Genomic DNA, 25729 nt, shown 5'->3' with positions numbered 1-25729 from the left:
AGCACCTCAACCACTTTCATGTACGTTACATAAGCATGTCCAGTTCTACTTTGACATAGTTTTTCCATGTCACTGGAAGAAGCACAGTTTTTCCATGCCACCGTAAGAAGCATTGGATGCTTGGCCCTTACTTTTGTTAGCAGTGTCAGAATACCATTTTAGGTGAGAAAATTTTCAGTATGTGACCAAAAATTCAGTAGGTGGAGGTGAAGCATGTGAGGAAATGCCATATTGTTTGTTTGTATTAAATCTGGATGCATGGACAAATAGATGCTATGCAAAATGCTACAGCATTTGCACTCTTGCATGATTTAAAAAGTTCTATGTATTATCATATGTTTACAGTAGGAAGTTCCCATATATCTGTCTCTTCATTGTATATGGTAATATCTGGAGTTCATCAACAGTTATGGAGACTTGCCGTAGCCAACCCTCTTGAGGGAGTTCCCAAAGGAAATGGGCATCAGATAGATAGATAGCATGGTAATATTGATCAAAGTACAGTAATGCTTGATTTAATGAAGATTTAGTGCAGTGGTTGTACAACAGTTTTAGAGCTCCAGTTAAATAGTTGACAACAGAAACTATGGCTACAGTGTTCACAGGGCATTATGGTTGCAACAAATCAGAACAAATTGTTTGTGTTTGTATAATCTTCATTCAGTTTTAAGTGATTCATATATCAGAACTATGTTTGTATTGCAGTTATCAGTGTGACAAGTGGTTTTCTGTTAAAATAGGTTTGAAGATGGTTAGAGGTCAGTCAGAAAAATTTCCATGACTATTCAGTTGCAAGCCACACACTCATTTTTTTTTGTGGGGGTGATGTACAGATTATATTCAAATGAATATGGATTGGACAAATGGCAGATGATGAGTTAATGAAGATTTTTTATGCTATGGTTGAAGATAAAAGAAGAGGTGCACCACAGAAGAGATGAATAGATGAATTGAGTGAATTATGTTGGGCTATAGATAGATGAGGCTGCTGGCTGGAAGAATTTTTGTGTGTAGTGGAAATGTTTTATTTGCATAGGTGGAATGTTGTATGGAAACAGTTCAGTTTAAGTTTTGAACTTATTGCAAAAAGTGAATAATTATGAAGCTTTAGAAATGTTAACCATCCTTTGCAAATTTGAGTAGAATTAAAGACAAAGGAGTCATTGAATGTTTATGGATTAAATTTAGTTGTGGAGATGGGCATTAATAGTTTTGAAGTGTGCATGTATATGAGGGTTACAAGAAAGCTGAAGATTAGTGTATAAAACAGTTTGCCATACAGTGACAAAATTAGTATGAATAATCATCAAAGAATATTGAACCTTGAACCTCGCAAAACTAGGACTATATATCTTGGCTCCTGCACTTATCCTGAAGAAGCCTTGGCTGCTGGTTGGGACCACAGGTCACAAGGAGGTATAAGGAAAAACCAAGAAAAACTGTCTGGTGGTAGAAGAAGCTAAGTATTGTGTGACTGTAAAAGATGCTGATTAGTAGAAAGATTTTATCTTTTTTCAGAGGATCATTTTGTAAGCTGTTCTGTGAAGGGCATTGGTTGAAATATGAGAAGAAACGTTCTAATATTTTTTTTTTCCACATTAGAGGCTCCAGTCACTGACAAAACTCCACACCAAAGGCATGCCATAATTGAAATATAGATTGGTTCATGAAAGGGAGAAGGAGAGATAAGGAAGAGTATTTATGAATTTTTGAGGAAGTGAAATGCTTGTCTTCTAGAAAGTGCCTGGTCATGGTTATTGGGAAAGACATGAAACAGTATAGTTCCAAAGCTTCAAGGTTTAGGGAAAGAAAGTTAAAAGTTATTCTATTTGATATACTTACCACATAAGTATGAATATTTTTCTTGTGAATAAATATGAAAGACTGGAAATTATTTGATACTTGAGAGGATTTGAAACTTGAGAGGTTTTCTTGTTTGCATAACCTTGGACAGATAGTTTGTATTAATAAAATCTATTGCAGGTATCAGCCAACTGACATCTTCAAGATTCTCATCACCAAGCTTGCGCCAGAAGTTTTTAAGTGCATGTTCAATGGTTGTGTATTTGCTGATGATGACCGTGAGGTATTTCTTCAGCACTCCTCCCAACATGGAAAGGACTATAGGTGTGTGGCAGTGATATTCTTCATTTGCTAAAGTTGTTATTATAATTTCAGGGAACTGTTTAGTTACTTAAATCCAAGACAGTGTGTCACTTGACTCCATCTGCATGAGGTTATGCTGTAATTGACTATTCATTCATCCCTGGTTAGTGGATTGAAAGTAGGCTCAACAAAGAACTTCTCACATTGATAAATCAATTTTCTTACTACTGATGGTAATGCAACACTGGAGCTTGCAGTAGTCCCCCTAAGAGTTGTTTCTAAGTTTTATAATGAAAATTTAAAGACAAAAGAGAGGTATATGAGTGGCATATACAGGGAAGGAGTGCAAATAACTGGGAGACGTATAAGAGATAGCAGCAGAAAGTCAAGAGGATGGTGCAGGGGTTGAAAATAGGGCAGCTGAGAGTTAGGGACAGTGAGTATTGGTAAACTTCAGGGAAAATATGAGGATGTTTTTGAAGATCAATAGTCTGAAAAGAAAAACAAGAGCAAATGGAAACATCTATGAAAGCGGCAAACTGGGAAGTGGTAATTGATAATTATGATGTGAAGAGGAGATGGAGTGAGTATTTTAAAGACTCCTAAAGGTGTTGTGTTTGATGACAGGGGAGTATGTGAAGGGTCTTTGGGTCAGGGTGGTGTGAATTGAGAGTCAAGGAGAGTGGATTGCTGAAGAGAGAAGAGGTGGTGAAAGCCTTGTATAAAATGAGATGTGGCAAAGTGGCTTGAGTGGATGTATTGCAGCTGAATTTTTTAAGAAAGGAGTGACTGTGTTAATTGGTTCACTTGGATTTTCATTATATGTATGGATCAGGAAGAGATGCGATTAGCAGAGTGAATGTATAAAGGCCAGGGGGACTAGGGTAAGTGTTCAAACAACAGAGGTATATGCTTGTTAGGTTTGCATGGTAAGTTGTATGGGAGAGTGGTGATTGAAAAGTTGAAGGCATGTAAAGAGCATCAGATTGGGGAGGGACAGTATTGTTTCTGAAGTGGTGGAGGATGTGTTTTTTTTTAAAGAATGTGTGCGAGGAATACTTAGAGGAACAGATGGTAATAGTAGTTGGTAGGCAGCCAAAGACCAGGGAAATATATTACTAGTACTACCCGCCTGTGTATCAGAAGGGTTAGTGACATTTGCTTATTGAGCCAGCTCTATAGTGGTTGTCAAGTTGCACTCCTCTGCCCCAGGTAGCTATCTTTTCTTTCTGCCTCACTAACATGTGGACTTCTTTTATTCTGTCCGCAAGCATACTATCTTTCTTTGTTATCTGTAACACTTGACAACACTTCACTCACCAGTTCATTCTTTGTCACTAGATTTTTCTGCAGTGAGCACTATGCACTAGCCCTGCCTTTTGGCAAAGTGGTAGGAGCAGTAGATAAAAGTTGTAGGTAGGAAAATTTAGGCAGGATTATTAGGTAGAAACATTAGGTAGGAGCATTAGATAGAAGTAGTCATTAGGGGCATTTGATAGGAGCCTTTGCAAACAGTGTGCTAGATTTGCCCTCTGCCAGTGACCTGTTAAAGGTGAGGCCCTAAAGGTTAAGAAGCTGCAATGGAGTTCTTTAGTTATGGAGACTCTGTTTGCTGTGACCACCCCTTTAAGGGAGTTCCAATTGGAACAGATGTCAGAGATATAGATAGATAGAAACATGGTTTGTATATGGCATTTATGGATCTAGAGAAGGTATAAGTTGATAGAGATGTTTTGTGGAAGGTGCTATGAATATATGGTGTGGGAGGAAAGTAGCTAGAAACAGTGAAAAGTTTTAATCAAGGGTGTAAGATGTATTATGTTGGAAGAGAGGAGAGTGAGTGGTTCCTAGTAGAGGTTGGTCTCTGGCAGGGGTATGTGATGTCACGATGGCTGTTCAATTTGTTAATGATGGCTTGTTGAGGGCGGTAGATGTAAGAGTCATGGAGAGTGGGGTGAGTATGTGGTCTGTAGGGGATAAGGGCGCTTGGGAAGTAAAATGGTTTTTTGCAACTGTGTATTGTATAATTACCTATTCTTACTGTATGGGAAGGGGGTTTTACTCTCAAGGGGCCCCTTCTCTTAAGCATTTTCTGCTGTCATGCAACTTCTAAGATTTATGTATGCTATCTTCATTAACCATGTTCTTTGTCATTCTCTTACATTCATCCACCAGTCATGCTCTAAAAGTACTCTTTGAATTTTTTTTCCTTTTGACAATTTTCTTGCATAATTGCATGTGTACGTGTAGGAAGAGAGGAAAGTGATTGGTTCTCAGTGAATGTAGGTTTGCGGCAGGGGTGTGTGATGTCTCCATGGTTGTTTAATTTGTTTATGGATGGGGTGGTTAGGGAGGTGAATGCAAGAGTTTTGGAAAGAGGGGCAAGTATGAAGTCTGTTGGGGATGAGAGAGCTTGGGAAGTGAGTTAGTTGTTGTTCGCTGATGATACAGCGCTGGTGGCTGATTCATGTGAGAAACTGCAGAAGCTGGTGACTGAGTTTGGTAAAGTGTGTGAAAGAAGAAAGTTAAGAGTAAATGTGAATAAGAGCAAGGTTATTAGGTACAGTAGGGTTGAGGGTCAAGTCAATTGGGAGGCGAGTTTGAATGGAGAAAAACTGGAGGAAGTGAAGTGTTTTAGATATCTGGGAGTGGATCTGGCAGCGGATGGAACCATGGAAGCAGAAGTGGATCATAGGGTAGGGGAGGGGGCGAAAATTCTGGGAGCCTTGAAGAATGTGTGGAAGTCGAGAACATTATCTCGGAAAGCAAAAATGGGTATGTTTGAAGGAATAGTGGTTCCAACAATGTTGTATGGTTGCGAGGCGTGGGCTATGGATAGAGTTGTGCGCAGGAGGATGGATGTGCTGGAAATGAGATGTTTGAGGACAATGTGTGGTGTGAGGTGGTTTGATCGAGTAAGTAACGTAAGGGTAAGAGAGATGTGTGGAAATAAAAAGAGCGTGGTTGAGAGAGCAGAAGAGGGTGTTTTGAAATGGTTCGGGCACATGGAGAGAATGAGTGAGGAAAGATTGACCAAGAGGATATATGTGTCGGAGGTGGAGGGAACGAGGAGAAGAGGGAGACCAAATTGGAGGTGGAAAGATGGAGTGAAAAAGATTTTGTGTGATCGGGGCCTGAACATGCAGGAGGGTGAAAGGAGGGCAAGGAATAGAGTGAATTGGAACGATGTGGTATACCGGGGTTGACGTGCTGTCAGTGGATTGAATCAAGGCATGTGAAGCGTCTGGGGTAAACCATGGAAAGCTGTGTAGGTATGTATATTTGCGTGTGTATATACATGTGTATGGGGGTGGGTTGGGCCATTTCTTTCGTCTGTTTCCTTGCGCTACCTCGCAAACGCGGGAGACAGCGGCAAAAAAAAAAAAAAAAAAAAAAAAAAAATTGTTTGTTATGTCCTTTGGTTGCTCTATCCTTTGAAGAACTGTTTATTGTCCACGTCATCAGTCTGTTATTGAAAACTCAAAGGTTGTGATCAGTTTCATCCCTCACTCTTTTTTCTTCTAAGGTAGGCAGATGTAAAGCCTCTAGCCTTTTCTTGTAAGTCAGCTCTCTTAATTCTGTTACCATCTTAGTTGTCATCCTCTTGGACCTTCTCTGTGAGCTCTCTGTGTTTCTTTCAGTGTGGTGACACTCTTGTAACTTTTAGCCTTATGATAAGATATAAACAACTTTCCTGATCCATATACTTTAAAGCTGTTTACATATTTGTCTTTGAACTGTTTGTGTCCATGACTAATGTAGAAGAAGGTGACATATTAGGGATGATGGTGACTTTGAAGTCCTTCTCATACACCCAGTCCTGAAGCTTATTTCCTGCTAGGTAATAATCATACTGAGGCGTTAATTCACTTTGTCACATCCTCATTACATTTGCTCTGGTTGAAGTTTATTAACCATGTACCAGACCAATTGTGGAGTCTGTTTAGGACTCATTGAATACTTTTTCATGTCTCTTGTTAAAGAATTCAGTTATACAAGGCTGTGTTAATAGAGATCACTCTGTACAGATAGTGTCATAGTCCTCTCCCTAACTTAATAAAAACCACCATTAAGGCCTCCAGTAAGTTAGAGTCATAGCCAGTGAAAAATAGACACTTTGACAAGTGATATTTCTATGCATGCTGTAAGCCTAAAACCTCTTTACCATAGACTTAACATTTTTCATTTAGATAATGTTTCATGAAAACCTACCAGCAAATGTGATATCCAATATGGTTGTAGCATTTTCCCCATCTCTGGCCTTTAACCCCAATTAACATGCATATATGTGTATTGTATATACATGTGTATGTGGGTGGGTTGGGCCATTCTTTTGTCTGCTACCTCACTAACGCGGGAGACAGCGACAAAGTATCATAAATGAAAAGAGATCAATATGTGTATTGTAATACATGTTTAGTGGTAGCCTATGCATTTTACAGAAAGGTTTGAAAATTTTAAAATCTGGCAGTGCAGTAGTCCCAAGCTTGCCAGATATTGGATCATTCATCTGTTTTGGCTGGAGAAAGCAGGTATTCTCATACTGAATTGTTAATTGGAGTCAGAACTTTTTCATGTAGCTGGGTTTCATGGTATGATTGACCATTGTTATTAGAATAAAAGTTTTGTTTCAATGTATATTGATAACTTTATTAGAATTCTTATATGATATGAATAGTAACGTACTCTGAACTTTTTCTTCACAATTTTATGAATTAATGGTATATAAAACCATGTTAGTAAGAATTATGTTATCTTATTTTTTTCACAGGAACCATGTTAGTAAATAATTATGTGTTATCTTATATTTTTACAGGTGCTGCTACTGCCTTATGGTAATGTCAACCCCAGCAGCTCTGGTAGACCATGTTATTACAGAACACAGCCACTGTCAGTTCCAGTGTAAATATTGCCTTTATCGAGCCTTCACCAAGATTTACATGGGTGTTCATTTGGTAAGCTTATATTTTTGATTGTTAGTAATGGTATGGTATTAGTTTGAATTTTTAATGAATGTTACATTTTTGTGCTTCCATACTATTCGCCACTTCCCGCATCAGCGAGGTAGCGTCAAGAGCAGAGGACTGAGCCTCCAAGGGAATATCCTCACTTGGCCCTCCTCCTCTGTTCCCTCCTTTGGAAATCTAAAAATGAGAGGGGGAGGATTCCCAGCCCCCACTCCCTTCCCTTTTAGTCGCCTTCTGTGAGAAGCAGGGAATAAATGGGAAGTATTCTTTCTCCCCTATCCCCAGGGATTTTTGTGCTATACATGTTTTTTTTATGGCTGAAGTTACTTAATATGTATTAAGCAAACCTGTCTTGACTTGTGATGGAGTTATGTTCCAGGACAACCTGTCACAAATTAAGAATTGTAAGTTGAACAGTTGGAACATATTTTGTACGGGGGTTATGGTCCTAACCCAAATCCATATCTTACTTTTAACCCTTTTTTCATGTTAATGGAAAATCCTGAGATGGCACTTTGCAGTTAGCCTTGATAACATGGTTTTCCCATTGGTTTTCAAAAAACAATTTGAAGGTCTGGCGTGGTTCCCTGGCCTTTCCACAATCAGGTAATGGCACCAGGTTCTTATGAAGTGCTGACCCTGCTTAGTGCCTGGCTGAAACTTCACACATAAAGAGTGAACTGCTCAGCTGATAGCCACCACCCACTGAGTGATTCATGTATCTCCTCTTTTTTTCTCAGAGCAATCGGGGCCTGAACATGCAGGAGGGTGAAAGGTGTGCAAGGAATAGAGTGAATTGGAACAATGTAGTATACCGGGGTTGACGTACTGTCAATGGATTGAACCAGGGCATATGAAGCGTCTGGGGTAAACCATGGAAAGTATTGTGGGGCCTGGATGTGGAAAGGGAGCTGTGTTTTCGGTGCATTATTACATGATAACTAGTGACTGAGTGTGAACAAATGGGGCCTTTGTTGTCTTTCCTAGTGCTACCTTGCACACATGAGGGGGAAGGGGGTTGGTTATTCCATGTGTGGCGGGCTGGCAATGGGAATGAATAAAGGCAGACAGTATGAATCATGTACATGTGTATATATGTATATGTCTGTGTGTGTATATCTATGTATACACTGAGATGTATTTTTTTTTATTTTATTATACTTTGTCGCTGTCTCCCGCGTTTGCGAGGTAGCGCAAGGAAACAGACGAAAGAAATGGCCCACCCCCCCCCATACACATGTATATACATACGTCCACACACGCAGATATACACACCTACACAGCTTTCCATGGTTTACCCCAGACGCTTCACATGCCTTGATTCAATCCACTGACAGCACGTCAACCCCGGTATACCACATCGCTCCAATTCACTCTATTCCTTGCCCTCCTTTCACCCTCCTGCATGTTCAGGCCCCGATCACACAAAATCTTTTTCACTCCATCTTTCCACCTCCAATTTGGTCTCCCTCTTCTCCTCGTTCCCTCCACCTCCGACACATATATCCTCTTGGTCAATCTTTCCTCACTCATTCTCTCCATGTGCCCAAACCACTTCAAAACACCCTCTTCTGCTCTCTCAACCACGCTCTTTTTATTTCCACACATCTCTCTTACCCTTACGTTACTCACTCGATCAAACCACCTCACACCACACACTGTCCTCAGACATCTCATTTCCAGCACATCCATCCTCCTACGCACAACTCTATCCATAGGCCACGCCTCGCAACCATACAACATTGTTGGAATCACTATTCCTTCAAACATACCCATTTTTGCTTTCCGAGATAATGTTCTCGACTTCCACACATTCTTCAAGGCCCCCAGAATTTTCGCCCCCTCCCCTACCCTATGATCCACTTCCGCTTCCATGGTTTCATCCGCTGCCAGATCCACTCCCAGATATCTAAAACACTTCACTTCCTCCAGTTTTTCTCCATTCAAACTCACCTCCCAATTGACTTGACCCTCAACCCTACTGTACCTAATAACCTTGCTCTTATTCACATTTACTCTTAACTTTCTTCTTCCATACACTTTACCAAACTCAGTCACCAGCTTCTGCAGTTTCTCACATGAATGTATAGGTATGTATATTTGCGTGTGTGGATGTGTATGTATATACATGTGTATGTGGGTGGGTTGGGCCATTCTTTCATCTGTTTCCTTGCGCTTCCTCGCTAACGCGGGAGACAGCGACAAAGCAAAATAAATAAATAGATAAATATATATATATATATATATACTTACATACATAAGTAAATGAATATCAGTATTGATTTTATTACAGAAAAATTTCCATCCATATGAGGAGCCACGTTACATCAAGGTCGGAACTATCCAGTCTAATCCCCCAGCAAACCCTCCAATTGATCAGTTTGTTCGACCATACAAATGCAACTATCGTAAGTTATATTTTGATTATATTGGGGTATGTGTGTGTTTTATTATGTTGCATAGGGAGGGAGATTTACTCCTGTAAGACCCCATCTCTTCAACATTATCTTTTGTTATACAGCTTGCATGCTGTCTTCATTTACCATGTTCTGAGTCATCTTTTTCCTTTGATCCGCCACTCTTGATACTGTAAGAGTACCTTTACATCTTTTTTAACATGTTTCTTGCTTAATTTCATGTTTTGCCGTCAGGTTGCCCGGCCCTTACATTTCTCGAAGAACTGTTCTTTATTCAGGTCATTGATCTGTTTGAAATATATAGCTGTTGTGTTCAGATCACCCATCACCCGTCTCTCTTCCTAAATGGACAAATTCTAAGCTTCTTACTTTTCCCTGTAGCTCAGCTTCCTTAATTTTGGTGCCATCTTTGTTTCCCTCTTTTGAACCCCTCTTTATTATTATATGTTTGTGCTTCTTTAGGTGGAGTGACCAGACTTGAGAAGCATTTTCTTTTTTTGGTCTTATTTAGGATATGAACAGCTTGGTGATATTTCCTTATCATAAAAGCTTTTATGAAATTTGCCAGCAGACAGTTTGCCTCCTTAACAATTCTCTTACTGTTGGACTATGGTGACAAGATACAGTAAATGTTAACTCCTGAGTTCTTTTCATGCTCCGAATCCTGAAGCTTAATTCCTGCTTGTTGATAATTGAGGCCATCTTTCACTTTGTCCCATCCTCCTTACAGTAAAACTTCTGTTATCCAAAATGTTTAGGGTAGTCAGCCATTTCGGATAGGAAGAATACAGGTTATTTGAATTTTATTTTTGATATGTAGTAAATAATTCAGTTATTGCCCATGTTTCGCTTTATATGGAGGTTATGCTCAGCAAAAACCTCTCATGAAGAGAAATAGCATGTAGAACTGGCGGATTCTCCCATTACCTTCAGATTTTATAGCTTCTTACATCAGATAAACTTATCTAACATGTGGCAGTTGAAGGGTATAACTGGGGGGCATGGGGTACTCATTCAAGTGAATGAAAATGGCAAACTGCACGTTTAGTTGTATGTTGAAAAAGTACTGGTGATTGGGAATATCTGGGTTAAGAAGAGGGACATCCCTGAGTGGGTAAGTAGGGAAGATAGTACATATGCATTATTGGATGACATACTAATTGATATGCATGCAAAGAGAGACTCTTGGATGTTAGTGTGTTAAGAGAGGTGGCTGATGGGGTGTTTGACTATTACCTAGTGGAGGTAAGGGTGAAGATTTGTGAGTGATTTTTGGAAGAGAGGGAACAACATGAATGAGAAGAGGGTGATGAAAGTAAGTTATCTTGGAAAGGAGATATATTTGAATAAATACAGAGGGATTGGGTGTAGAATGATAAAAGTTGAGAGTAAAAAAGAAGGGGAGTGGGAGACATATTTAGGGAAACAGTGTTGGCATGCAGAAGGTGGGCAGGAGAGAAAGGGTAGTTAGTGGTGGGATGATAAAGTTAAGTTGCTAATGAAAGAGAGGTGTATGGGCAGTACTTACAGGGAAGGAGTGCAAATGATTGGGAGTTACACAAGAGAAAGTGGGAAGGTCAAGAGAGGTTGAAAAATGAATATCAGTAAACTTCAGGGAGAGTAAGATGTGTTGGAAAGAGATTAATAGTGTTAGCATAACAAGAAAACAAATGGGAACATCAGTGAGTGGGGAAGTGGTTACAGATGGTAATGAGGGGAGGATAAAGTTTGAGTATTTTGAAGGATTGTTGATGCGTTTGATGATAAAGTGGCAGATATAGGGTGTTTGGGTCATGGAGGTGTGCAAAGTGAGAAAGTCATGAAAATTGGTTTGATGAAGAGAGATGGTGTAGTATGAAAGCCTTATGTAAGATGAAACATGGCAAGGCAGCTGGATTGGATGGTATTGCTGTTAAATTTCTTATGAAAGGGGTGACAGTGTTGTTGATTAGTAAGGATTTTTCATTGTATGTATGGATCATGGTGAGGTGTTGGAAGATTGGCAGAATGTATGTATAGTGCTATTGCATGAAGGTAAGGGGAACAAAGGTGAGTATTCAAATTACAGAGGTATAAGTTTGTTTGGTGTACCTGATAAGTTGCATGGGAGAGTGGTGATTGAGAGGGTGAAGGCATGTACATAGTATCAGACTGGTTAGGAAGAAAGTGGTTTCAGGAGTGGTAGTGGGATGAATAGGTCTGTTGTTTGATTTGAAGAATGTGCATAAGAAATACTTTGAGAAAAAGAGAAGAGGGCATTGATGGATTTAGATAAAGCATAGGAGAAGGTTGATAGAGATACCTTGTGGAAGGTCTTATGAAAATATGATGTGGGAAGCTTTCTAGAAGCAGTGAGAAGTTTTTATCAAGAGTGTAAGGTATGTGTATGAGTAGGAAGAGGAAAGTGAATGGTTCCAGGTGCAGGTTGGTCTGCATCAGGGTTGTCTGATGTCATCATGGCTGTTGAATTTGTTTATTGATGGGATGGTGAGGAGAGTAAATGCAAGGGTCTTGGAGAGAAAAGCAAGAATGCAGTATGTGGGGAGTGAAGTTGGGTCTGGGAAATGGGTCATTTGCTGTTTGCAGATGATAGTACTAGTACTAGTGGCATATTAGAGTGAAGAACTGCAAAAGTTGGTAATTGAGTTTGGAAGAATGTGAGAAAGGAGGAAGATCAGAGTAAATCTGAATGAAAGCAAGTTTATTAGGTTTAATAGGGTAGAGAGCTAGGTTGGTTAGGGTTTGAGTTTGAATGGAGAAATTTGGAAGAAGTAAATTGCTTTAGATACTGGAAGAGGACAAGGGAGTGAATGTATCCATGGAAGCAGAAGTAAGTCCTAGGACAGGTGAGGGGGCAAATGTCCTTGAAGCGTTGGGAAATGTGTGGATAGAGAGTTTTTTATCTGGGAGGGCAAAAGTGGGTATGTTTGAAGGTATAGTAGTCCCAATGATGTTGCTATAAGCAGAGTAAGATGTGTTAAAAATCAAATGTTGGAGGACAGCACTTGGTGGTTGGTGGTTTGATTGAGCAATTATTATAACAGTAGGAGAGATGCATGATGATATGAAGAGTGTAATTATGGGAGCTGAAGTTGTGCTGTAATAGTTTGGAACATGGAGAAAATGAGCAAGTCAAGGTTGACAAAGAGGATATATGTCAAAATTGGAGGGGGAAAGGAGAAGGGGGAAACCAAACTGGAGATGTAAAAATCTTACTGCATGAACTTCAATGAAAGAGAATGAAAATTGTTCATTGGATCAAGTGAATTAGAATGATATGGTATACAGGGGTGATGTTCTGTCAGTAGACTAAACCAGGGCATGTAAGGTAGTCAGGGGAAACCATGGAAAGGTCTGTAGGGCCTGATAGTGGATAGGTGGCTGTGGTTTGGTTCATTGCATGTGACAGGTAGAGAATGGATGTGAGCAGATGCAGCTTGTCTTCATCAGATCTTGGCACTACCCGCTAATTTGGGAAATGGCAGACATTTATGGAAAAATAGATAAATAAAGTGTAAATTATCGTACTTTATACTTTTTCGCTGTCTCCCACATTAGCGAGGTAGCGCAAGGAAAGAGACGAAAGAATGGCCCAACCCACCCACTTACACATGAATATACATACACGTCCACACACGCACATATACATACCTATACATCTCAATGTAATATACACACAGACATATACATATATACCCATGTATATGATTCATACTGTCTGCCTTTATTCATTCCCATCACCACCCTGCCACACATGAAATAACAACCCCCTCCCCTTGCATGTGTGCAAGGTAGCACTAGGAAAAGACAAGAAAGGCCACATTCGTTCACACTCAGTCTCTATCTGTCATGTATAATACACCAAAACCACAACTCCCTTTCCACATCCAGGCCCCACAGAACTTTCCATGGTTTACCCCAGATGCTTCACATGGCCTGGTTCAATCCATTGACAGCACATCAACCCTAGTATACCACATCGTTCCAATTCACTCTATTCCTTGCGCGCCTTTCACTCTCCTGCATGTTCAGGCCCCGATCACTCAAAATCTTTTTCACTCCATCCTTCCACCTCCAATTTGGTCTCCCACTCCTCCTTGCTACCTCCACCTCTAAGACATATATCCTCTTGGTCGATCTTTCCTCATTCTCTCCATGTGACCAAACCATTTCAAAACACCCTCTTCTGCTTTTTCTCAACCACACTCTTTTTATTACCACACATCTCTCTTACCCTTTCATTACTTACACGATCAAACCACCTCACACCACATGTTGTCCTCAAACATCTCATTTCCAGCACATCCACCCTCCTCCGCACAACTCTATCTATAGCCCACGCCTTGCAGCCATATAACATTGTTGGAACCACTATTATCATATTATCATTTTTTTTTTTTTTCTGTCTCCCGCGTTTGCGAGGTAGCGCAAGGAAACAGACGAAAGAAATGGCCCAACCCACCCCCATACACAAATGTATACACACACACGGCCACACGTCAACCCCGGTATACCACATCGATCCAATTCACTCTATTCCTTGCCCTCCTTTCACCCTCCTGCATGTTCAGGCCCCGATCACACAAAATCTTTTTCACTCCATCTTTCCACCTCCAATTTGGTCTCCCACTTCTCCTTGTTCCCTCCACCTCCAACATATATATCCTCTTGGTCAATCTTTCCTCACTCATTCTCTCCATGTGCCCAAACCATTTCAAAACACCCTCTTCTGCTCTCTCAACCACGCTCTTTTTATTTCCACACATCTCTCTTACCCTTACATTACTTACTCGATCAAACCACCTCACACCACACATTGTCCTCAAACATCTCATTTCCAGCACATCCACCCTCCTGCGCACAACTCTATCCATAGCCCACGCCTCGCAAGCGTACAACATTGTTGGAACCACTATTCCTTCAAACATACCCATTTTTGCTTTCCGAGATAATGTTCTCGACTTCCACACATTCTTCAAGGCTCCCAGAATTTTCGCCCCCTCCCCCACCCTATGATTTACTTCCGCTTCCATGGTTCCATCCGCTGCCAGATCCACTCCCAGATATCTAAAACACTTTACTTCCTCCAGTTTTTCTCCATTCAACCTTACCTCCCAATTGACTTGACCCTCAACCCTACTGTACCTAATAACCTTGCTCTTATTCACATTTACTCTTAACTTTCTTCTTTCACACACTTTACCAAACTCAGTCACCAGCTTCTGCAGTTTCTCACATGAATCAGCCACCAGTGCTGTATCATCAGCGAACAACAACTGACTCACTTCCCAAGCTCTCTCATCCACAACAGACTTCATACTTGCCCCTCTTTCCAGAACTCTTGCATTCAACTCCCTAACAACCCCATCCATAAACAAATTAAACAACCATGGAGACATCACACACCCCTGCCGCAAACCTACATTCACTGAGAACCAATCACTTTCCTCTCTTCCTACACGTACACATGCCTTACATCCTCGATAAAAACTTTTCACTGCTTCTAACAACTTCCCTCCCACACCATATATTCTTAATACCTTCCACAGAGCATCTCTATCAACTCTATCATATGCCTTCTCCAGATCCATAAATGCTACATACAAATCCATTTGCTTTTCTAAGTATCTCTCACATACATTCTTCAAAGCAAACCCCTGATCCACACATCCTCTACCACTTCTGAAACCACACTGCTCTTCCCCAATCTGATGCTCTGTACATGCCTTCACCCTCTCAATCAATACCCTCCCATATAATTTACCAGGAATACTCAACAAACTTATACCTCTGTAATTTGAGCACTCACTCTTATCCCCTTTGCCTTTGTACAATGGCACTATGCACGCATTCCGCCAATCCTCAGGCACCTCACCATGAGTCATACATACAGTAAATAACCTTACCAACCAGTCAACAATACAGTCACCCCCTTTTTTAATAAATTCCACTGCAATACCATCCAAACCTGCTGCCTTGCCGGCTTTCATCTTCCGCAAAGCTTTTACTACCTCTTCTCTGTTTACCAAATCATTTTCCCTAACCCTCTCACTTTGCACACCACCTCGACCAAAACACATTATATCTGCCACTCTGTCATCAAACACATTCAACAAACCTTCAAAATACTCACTCCATCTCCTTCTCATATCACCACTACTTGTTATCACCTCCCCATTTGCACCCTTCACAGAAGTTCCCATTTGCTCCCTTGTCTTACGCACTTTATTTACCTCCTTCCAGAACATTTTTTTTTTTTTTTCTGTCTCCCACGTTTGCGAGGCAGCGCAAGGAAACAGACGAAAGAAATGGCCCTACCCACCCCCATACACATGTATATACATACGTCCACACACGCAAATATACATACCTACACAGCCTTCCATGGTTTACCCCAGACGCTTCACATGCCTTGATTCAATCCACTGACAGCACGTCAACCCCGGTATACCACATCGCTCCAATTCACTCTATTCCTTGCCCTCCTTTCACCCTCCTGCATATTCAGGCCCCAATCACACAAAATCTTTTTCACTCCATCTTTCCACCTCCAATTTGGTCTCCCATCTTTTTATTCTCCCTAAAATTTAATGATACTCTCTCACCCCAACTCTCATTTGCCCTCTTTTTCACCTCTTTCTCTTGACCTCCTGTCTCTTTCTTTTATACATCTCCCACTCAATTGCATTTTTTCCCAGCAAAAATCGTCCAAATGCCTCTCTCTTCTCTTTCCCTAATAATCTTACTTCTTCATCCCACCACTCACTACCCTTTCTAATCACCCCACCTCCCACTCTTCTCATGATTCATATATATTCATATATATTCATATATTCATATATATGAATATATATAAATATATATAAATATTCATCCATGTTACATGAAGTGGGAGACCAAATTGGAGGTGGAAAGATGGAGTGAGAAAGATTTTGAGTGATCGGGGCCTGAACATGCAGGAGGGTGAAAGGCGGGCAAGGAATAGAGTGAATTGGATCGATGTGGTATACTGGGGTCAACGTGCTGTCAATGGATTGAATCGGGGCATGTGAAGCGTCTGGGGTAAACCATGGAAAGTTCTGTGGGGCCTGGATGTGGAAAGGGAGCTGTGGTTTCGGACATTATTGCATGACAGCTAGAGACTGAGTGTGAATGAATGGGGCCTTTGTTGTCTTTTCCTAGCGCTACCTCGCACACATGAGGGGGATGTTATTCCATGTGTGGTGAGGTGGCAATGGGAATGAATAAAGGCAGACAGTGTGAATTGTGTGCATGTGTATATATGTACGTGTCTGTGTGTGTATATATATGTGTACATTGAGATGTATGGGTATGTATATTTGCGTGTGTGGACGTGTATGTATATACGTGTGTGTGGGGGTGGGTTGGGCCTTTTCTTTCGTCTGTTTCCTTGCGCTACCTCGCAAATGCAGGAGACAGCGACAAAGCAAAATAAATAAATTAATATAGATGTTCGTCCATGTTACATGATATTATCATTAACATTTTTGGATACAGAGGAATGTCAGTACCGCACAGTGGATGCTGAAGCCTTCAAGACTCACGTCAATACCCATGGTCAGTTTGTTATCCTCAGCTGTGACTTCTGCCACAAGCATCTGCATGTGATTCCTCTCATAGATGTAAGTTACCAAAAAAGTTTTTTTTATACATACTTATACATGCATGATTTTTGTAATTGCACTTTGAGAGCTTGAATTTAGAAGCCATATTACTGGAGTTAAGCAGATATCCATCTTTCATTAATATTTGATATACTTTCATATACTTCCAGTAAGACACTCTAAGTTGTACTGCATTCACTAGTCAGTACCATTGGTATGCTGACTAAGAATGCTTTATCATTACCTGTGTTGACTTACAAGATAATTAATTTTCCTGATGAACCTCTTGGCAAGTTTCTTGTACTCACAGGCACATGGAGTGATTTCCTTATATTAAGTTTGTTTGTGGGTGAGTCATGTTATTCTGCTGTTTTTTCACAAGATTCATATTGGAGAATATTGTTTTGCTCATGCTGTTCATTGTGGTAAGATAATCCTTGTTTCATGGAAGAATGCAGTTCATTATGGCATGTATATTTTTGTGGAAAATGCTGTTCAAGGTTATTAGTTGTAACGGTGGGGAGAGAAAGGTTAGCTTGGGTGTGAGTTTGAATGGTGAAAACTTCGAGGAAGTGAAGTGTTTCATATACCTGGGAGTGGACATGGCAGTGAAAGGAACCATGAGAGTTGAAGCGGGTCATAGGTTACAGGAGGGGGCCAAGGTCCATGAGTCATGAGGAATGTATTAAGAGGAAACTATCTGGAAGGGTGAAAATGGGTATGTTTGAAGGTATAGTTTTCCTGATGATGTACAGATTCAAAGTATGGGCTGTAGATGAGATTGTAGGGAGGATTGTGAATGTGTTGGAAATCAAATGTTTGAGGACAATATGTTTTGTGAGGAGGGTTGATCAAGTAAAAAATGATAGGGTAAGAGAGGATGAAAGGCATGCTTAGTATTGAGTGGACTGGAACATTGTGGTTAGTATTGAGTGGACTGGAACATTGTGGTGTGTAGGAGTTGACATGCTGTCTTTAGACTGAACCAGAGCATGTGAAGTGGCCAGTAGAAACCATGGAAAGGTTTGTGGTTGTGGATTGGGAGCTGTGGCTTTAGTGCTTTACACATGACAGCTAGAGGATGGATGTGAGCGAATATAGCCTTTCTCTTCGTGTTCCTGGCACTACCTCACAAATGTGGGAAAAGGCAATCAGGTAGGAAAAAAGAATGTTTGATGATAGAATGGCAGATATAATGTGTTTTGGTCGTGGTGGTGTGCAAAGTGAGAGGGTCAGGGAGAATGGTTTGGTAAACAGAGAAGAGGTAGTGAAAGCCTTGTGGATGATTAAAGCCAACAAGGCAGTGGGTTTGGATGGTATTGCAGTGGAATTTATTAAGATAGGGGGTGACTTTGAAGGTGATTAGTACAAAGGCAAAGGGGATAAAGGTGAGTGTTCAAACTACAGAGCCATAAGCTTGTTGAGTATTCCTGGGAAACTATATGGTAGGGTATTGAATGAGAGGGTAAAGGCATGTATAGAGCATCAAATTGGGGAAGAGCAGTGTGGTTTCAGAATTGGTAGAGGATGCTTGAATCAGGTGTTTCCTTTAAAGAATGTATGAGAGAAATACTAGAAAAACAGATGGATTTGTATGTAGCATTTATGGATCTGGAGAAGGCATATGACAGGGTTGATAGAGATGCTTTGTGGAAGCGTTTTGTGGGAGGTAAGTTGCTAGAAGCAGTGAAAAGTTTTTACCAAGGATGTAAGGCATTTATATCAGTTGGGAGAGAGGAAAATGATTGGTTCCCAGTGAATGTCAGTTTGCGGCAGGGTGTGATGTCCCCATGGTTATTTAATTTGTTTAGGATGGAGTGGTTAGGGAGGTAAATGCAAGACTATTGGTGAGAGGGGTGAGTATGGAGTCTGTTGTGGATGAGAGGGCTTCGGAAGAGAGTCAGTTGTTGTTTGCTAATACAGCTCTGGTGGTTGATTTGGGTGAGAAACTGCAGAGATTGGCGATTGATTCTGGAAAAGTGTGCGAAAGGAGAAAGTTGAGAGTAAATGTGAATAAGAGTAAGGTTAATGGGTTCAGTAGGGTTGAGGGACAACTTAATTGGGATGTAAGTTTGAATGGAAAAAACTGGAGGAAGTGAAATTTCTTAGATATCTGGGAGTGGACTTAGCGGCAGATAGAACCATGGAAGCGGAAGTGAGTCACAGGGTGGGGAAGGGGCGAAGGTTCCGGGAGCAACAAAGAATGTGTGGAAGGAGAGAACGTTATCTCAGAGAGCAAAAATGGGTATGTTTGAAGGAATAGTAGTTCCAACAATATTATATGGTTTCAAGGCATGGTTATAAGTAGGGTTGTACAGGGGAGGATGGATGTGATGGAAATAAGATGTTTGATGATGATATGTGGTATGAGGTGGCTTGATCGAGTAAGTAATGTACCTTTCCTCACTCATTCTCTTCATATGTCTAAACCATTTCAATACACCTCCTTTTTCTTACCCACACTCTCTTTATTACCACACATCTCTCTTACCCTTTCATTACTTATGTGATCAAGCCATCTCATACCACATATTATCACCAAACATTTTATTTCCAACACATCCCCCCTCCTTTGTACAACCCTATTTATAGCCCATTCCTTGCAACCATATAATATTGTTGTAACTACTATTCCTTCAAACATACCCATTTTGCTGTCCTTAGATAATGTTCTCTCATTCCACACATTCTTTATTGCTCCCAGAACCTTCACCCCCTCTGTACTTTATGACTCGCATCTGCTTCCATGGTTCCATTCACTGCCAAGTCCACTCCAATGTCTAAAACACTTTACTTCCTCAGGTTTTTCTCCATTCAAACTTACATCCCAGCTAACTTGTCCCTCAACCCTGCTGAACCTAATAACCTTGTTTTTATTCACATTTACTCTCAAATTTCTTCTTTTAGACACTTTTCCAAACTCAGTCACCAACTTCTGCAGTTTCTCACTTCAATCAGCCACCAGTGCTTTATCATCGTCAAGCATTAATTGATTCACTTCCTAGGCCCTCTCATCCCCAACAAACTGCATGCTCACCCCATCTCCAAAACTCTTAAATTTACTTCCCCAACCACCCCATCCATAAATAGATTAGATAACTATGGTGACATCACGCACCCCTACCTCAGACTGACCTTCACTGGGAACCAATCTCTCTCCTCTCTTCCCACTCATACACATGCCTTACACCTTTGCTAAAAACAATGAGAAGCAGAAGACCAAATTGGAGGTGGAAGGATGGAATGAAAAAGATTTTGAGCAATCGGGGCTTGAACATACAGGAGGGTGAGAGGTGTGCGAGGAATAGAGTGAATTGGAATGCTGTGGTATACCAGAGTTGATGTGCTGCCAATGGACTGAACCAGGGCATGTGAAACATCTGGGGTAAACCCTGGAAAGGTCTGTGGGGCCTGGATGTGGATAGGGAGCTGTGGTTTCAGTGCATTACACATGACAGCTGGAGACGTGGCCTTTTTTAAAAAAGTCTGTTTTCCTAGCACTACCACGCTGAAACAGGGGGTAGCGATGCTATTTCCCGTGGGTGGCATTGCACCGGGAATGGATGAAGGCAAGCAAGTATGAATATGTACATGTGTATATATGTATTTATGTATGCATATGTATGTATATGTGTATATGTTACGTATATGTGCATGTATGGGTATTTACAACATACAGGGAATACATGGGCAGTGTCTTTTCTCCCCAATCCCCAGGGATAAAAACAGATGTTGCCTGTTATTATTGTTTAGGTAATTGGTTATTTTTACCTGATTTAATCTTTACTTTCTTAATCAGATTTAATCTATCTTGTAAACCAGTAGAAAAGGCAGAAGAAATGTTCATTTATGTTCTATAGCTTTTAAGATGAATTTGTAACTTGCATCTATGAATATTGTGTTTTGAAAATATTCTGTTTTACAGCACATGCGTGAGCATCAGATGAATGAGTACCAGTGTCCATATTGCTTGCATGGTGATGCAGAGAAGGAACGCCTCCTGAGCCATCTATTGAATTGTCATCCAGGTCGTCCGGGTAAGGTACTTCTACGCAAGCAGATCACCTCTTCAGCTAGTGGTGTGGTTCCTAATACTACAGAGTTCTCCTCACCACCACCACCACCACCACCTGATAGTGGCCCAAAACCAGACAGAAAGTTGAGCTCTAAGCCTGTCATTAAATCATCAGAGAAGAAAAGTGAAGAAGGAATTGGTTCATCTGTCTCACCCATATGTGGAAAAGAAATTCATCAGGTAGGAAAAATGCTATTTAAACATGGCTGTTTAATGTATGTATGGATTGGGTGGTGAAGAATATAAATACAAGGATTCTGGAGATAGGGGCGAGTCTACACCTTGCCATGTTGAGGAGGTGGTTTCATTTTTGTTTACAGATGACACAGCTCTGTTACTAGACTTGAGAGAGAAACTGCAGAAGCTGGTGTTTGTGTTTGGGAGAGCATGTGAAAAGAAGTTGCGAATTAATGTGCATCAGATTAAAGTGATGGGGTTTGGTAGGGAGATGAGACAGGTAGATTTAAGTGTGATTTTAAGGGTAAAGAACTGATGGGAAATGGAGTGTTTAGTTTAATAGGAATGAACATGGTATCAGATGGAACTATGAGACCTGGAGTAAATCAGAGGATGGGATAGGGATCAAAGGTCCTGGGTATATTGAGGAATATGTGTAAGGTGAGGTCATTGTCTGTTGAGAAATGATGAGTATATGTGCTGTTATATCAGTCTTGACAGTGTTATATGGGTGCAAGTCTTGGCCCGTGAATATCCAAAAGAATGGAAGAGGGTGGCCATGTCGATAATGAAATGCCTGAAGACAGTATTTGGTGTGAGGGGGTTGATTGTGTAAGGATTGACAGTGTAAGAGTGATGTGCAGTTTTAAGCAGAGTATGATTTGAGTTGAACAGGGTTTTTGGAAATAGTTTGGGTATATGGTGAAGATAAGTGAAGAGAAACTGACTAATAGGATGTACTAGCCAAAAATGGAGTGAGGAGGAGACTGAAGAGGTGGAAGAATGGAGTGAAATAGGCCCTCAGAAGAGTAATAGATGTACATGGGACAAAGAAAATTGGAATCATGTGGCATTCAGTGGGTGAAGCACTGTCAGTGGCCTGGACTATGGGATATAAAGTTGTAGGTGAAACCATGGAATGATCTATGGGATTTGGCTGAGGATGGGGGCTCTGATTTTGGTACACTGTACATGACATCTATAGAATGGATGCGAGGAGGCCCTTTTTTTGTCTGTTGTTTTATATTTTGAAAATTGGAAATACATTGATTATAATTGCCATTCTTATTCATAACCTTTTCTCTTTTACTTTTTATCATCAGATTTCAGTATTAGAATCTTGAGGTAGTGAATGAATAGTTCTTTCACCTATAGATATATTTATTTTGTTTTATTTATTATACTTTGTCGCTGTCTTCCATGGTAGCGAGGTAGCGCAAGGAAACAGATGAAATAATGGCCCAACCCACCCACAGACACATGTATATACATAATCATCCTCACACGCACATATACATACCTATAAATTTCAACGTACACATACATATACATAAACAGACATGTGCATATATATGCTTGCACATGCACATATTCATACATACTGTCTTCATCCAATCCCGCCGGTACCCCACCACACATGAAATGGCACCCCCTTCCTAGTGCTACCTTGCACGTATGCTGGGGGAGGGGGTTATTTCATGTGTGGAGGGGTTGCGACAGGAACGAATAAAGGCAGCAAGTGTGGTTTGATTGAGTAAGTAATGTAAGGGTAAGAGAGATGTGTGGAAATAAAAAGAGTGTGGTTGAGAGAGCAGAAGAGGGTGTTTTGAAATGGTTTGGTCACATGGAGAGAATGAGTGAGGAAAGATTGACCAAGAGGATATATGTATCGGAGGTGGAGGGAACGAGGAGAAGTGGGAGACCAAATTGGAGGTGGAAAGATGGAGTGAAAAAGGTTTTGAGTGATCGGGGCCTGAACATGCAGAAGGGTGAAAGGAGGGCAAGGAATAGAGTGAGTTGGAACGATGTGGTATACCAGGGTCGACGTGCAGTCAATGGATTGAATCAGGGCATGTGAAGCGTCTGGGGTAAACCATGGAAAGTTCTGTGGGGCCTGGATGTGGAAAGGGAGCTGTGGTTTCGGCATTATTACATGACAGCTAGCGACTGAGTGTGAACGAATGGGGCCTTTGTTGTCTTTTCCTAGCGCTAACTCGCACAGATGAGGGGGGAGGGGGATGTTATTCCATGTGTGGCGAGGTGGCGATGGGAATGAATAAAGGCAGACTATGAATTATGTACATGTGTATATATGTATATGTCTGTGTGTGTGTATATATGTATACATTGAGATGTATAGGTATGTATATTTGCGAGTGTGGACGTGTATGTATGTACATGTGTATGGGGGTGGGTTGGGCCATTCTTTTGTCTGTTTTCTTCCACTACCTCGCTAATGCGGGAGACAGTGTCCAAGTATAATGAATATATATGGGCATGTTTGAAGGAATAGTGGTTCCAACAATGTTATATGGTTGCAAGGCATGGGCTATAGATAGAGTTGTGCAGAGGAGGATGGATGTGCTGGAAATGAGATGTTTGAGGACAACATGTGGTGAGAGGTGGTTTGATCGAGTAAGTAAGGAAAGGGTAAGAGAGATGTGTGGTAATAAAAAGAGTGTGGATGAGAGAGCAGAAGAGGGTGTTTTGAAATGGTTTGGTCACATGGAGGGAATGAGTGAGGAAAGATTGACAAAGAGGATATATGTGTCAGAGGTGGAGGGAACGAGAAGTGGGAGACCAAATTGGAGGTGGAAAGATGGAGTGAAAAAGATTTTGAGTGATCGGGGCCTGAACATGCAGGAGGGTGAAAGGCGTGCAAGGAATAGAGTGAATTGAAACGATGTGGTATACCGGGGTCGACATGCTGTCAGTGGATTGAACCAGGGCATGTGAAGCATCTGGGGTAAATCATGGAAAGTTTTGTGGGGCCTGGATGTGGAAAGGGAGCTGTGGTTTCGGTGTATTATTTCATGACAGCTAGAGACTGAGTGTGAACGAATGTGGCCTTTGTTGTCTTTTCCTAGCGCTACCTCGCACAGATGAGGGGGGAGGGGGATGTTATTCCATGTGTGGCGGGGTGGCGATGGGAATAAATAAAGGCAGACAGTGTGAATTATGTACATGTGTATATATGTATATGTCTGTGTGTGTATATATATGTGTACATTGAGATGTATGGGTGTGTATATTTGCGTGTGTGTACGTGTATGTATATACATGTGTATGTGGGTAGGTTGGGCCATTCTTTCGTCTGTTTCCTTGCGCTACCTCGCAAACGCGGGAGACAGCGACAAAGCAAAATAATAATAATAATAAAAATATTTATTTTATTTTATATATATATATGTATTCATTTGAGAAGAAAAAATAGCCCAGGATTTTTTATATTTAGCCACATTTTTCTCATATCCAGTATAAAAGACAAGAAATATAGACATTTTCCATTTATATTTGCTTTTCTCGTTTTGATGATTATCTTAGTTTCGTGTGTGTTTTAATGTTATGTGGCCTTTCTTTGTCTGTTCATGGCACTACTTCGCTGATGAAAAATTGATAAATGTTGTCTGATATCTTACTAAATATCCAATTAATGTGCTTTATAGGCTTTTTTGCATGCGGAAGGAAGAAGGATTTCCAGAAGTTTGTCTCGTGAGCTGGACAGCAAGTTGCAAGATGCTAGGAAGGGTAAGTTATTGCTAATTGTATATTTCTTTAACAGAAAATCATCTTTGGAATGCAATTTTTTTAGTTGTGGTTTCTGTGTCTTATTAATGTGAAAATAACCTTCAAAGTAGAGCATATTTTGAATATTTGATATAGATTTTGATTTTATGCTTAAAAAGGTTCAAATATTTTTTTTTTGTACTGTTAGATTCCCCCTGCTGGAGTATAAAACATTTATACATACAGTGTCATATTAAGAAGCTATGGAGATTTCTTTGATGTTTGGTTGTGGAGCTGAGAGCAGATTTATGTTGAAGTAATTAATAAGTGGAAGAATGTGTGGAAGGCGAGAACGTTATCTCAGAGAGCAAAAATGGGTATGCTTGAAGGAATAGTGGTTCCAGCAATGTTATATGGTTGCAAGGCATGGGCTATAGATAGGGTTGTGCGGAGGAGGGTGGATGTGTTGGAAATTAAATGTTTGAGGACAGTATGTGATGTGAGGTGGTTTGATCGAGTACACATGCATATGCATAAACGCCCACACACTCACATATACATATCTATACATTTCATCGTATACATACATTACATACACAGACATAAACATATATACAGATGTACATATTCATACTTGCTGCCTTCATCCATGAAACAGCACCCACCACACCCCCGTGCATGCACGAGGTAGCGCTAGGAAAAGACAGCGAAGACCACATTCATTCACACTCAATCTCTAGCTGTCATGTTTAATGCACCGAAACCACAGCTCCCTTTCCACATCCGGGCCCCACAAAACCTTTCATGGTTTTCCCCAGATGCTTCGCATGCCCTGGCTCAATTCATTGACAGCAC

The 25729-nt window shown here is 40.7% G+C and overlaps 1 protein-coding gene across 5 annotated transcripts in view; it reads left to right on the top strand.

Annotated features, from left to right (window-relative positions):
* Positions 1 to 25729, top strand: part of LOC139763392 (uncharacterized) — a 228827-nt gene that overhangs the window by 136479 nt on the left and 66619 nt on the right. For all 5 annotated transcript variants that reach the window (XM_071689436.1, XM_071689427.1, XM_071689409.1 and 2 more), the window contains 6 exons: positions 1984 to 2127; positions 6923 to 7061; positions 9367 to 9481; positions 17009 to 17133; positions 21041 to 21370; positions 24814 to 24895. In XM_071689436.1, the coding sequence (XP_071545537.1) occupies positions 1984 to 2127; positions 6923 to 7061; positions 9367 to 9481; positions 17009 to 17133; positions 21041 to 21370; positions 24814 to 24895 (935 nt within the window). The remainder of the gene's footprint in view (positions 1 to 1983; positions 2128 to 6922; positions 7062 to 9366; positions 9482 to 17008; positions 17134 to 21040; positions 21371 to 24813; positions 24896 to 25729) is intronic.

This window comes from Panulirus ornatus, chromosome 3 (assembly GCF_036320965.1).
Source record: "Panulirus ornatus isolate Po-2019 chromosome 3, ASM3632096v1, whole genome shotgun sequence".
Lineage (NCBI taxonomy): Eukaryota > Metazoa > Arthropoda > Malacostraca > Decapoda > Palinuridae > Panulirus > Panulirus ornatus.
The sequence above is the reverse complement of the archived record's forward strand: the minus strand, read 5'-3'. Positions and strand labels throughout refer to the sequence as shown.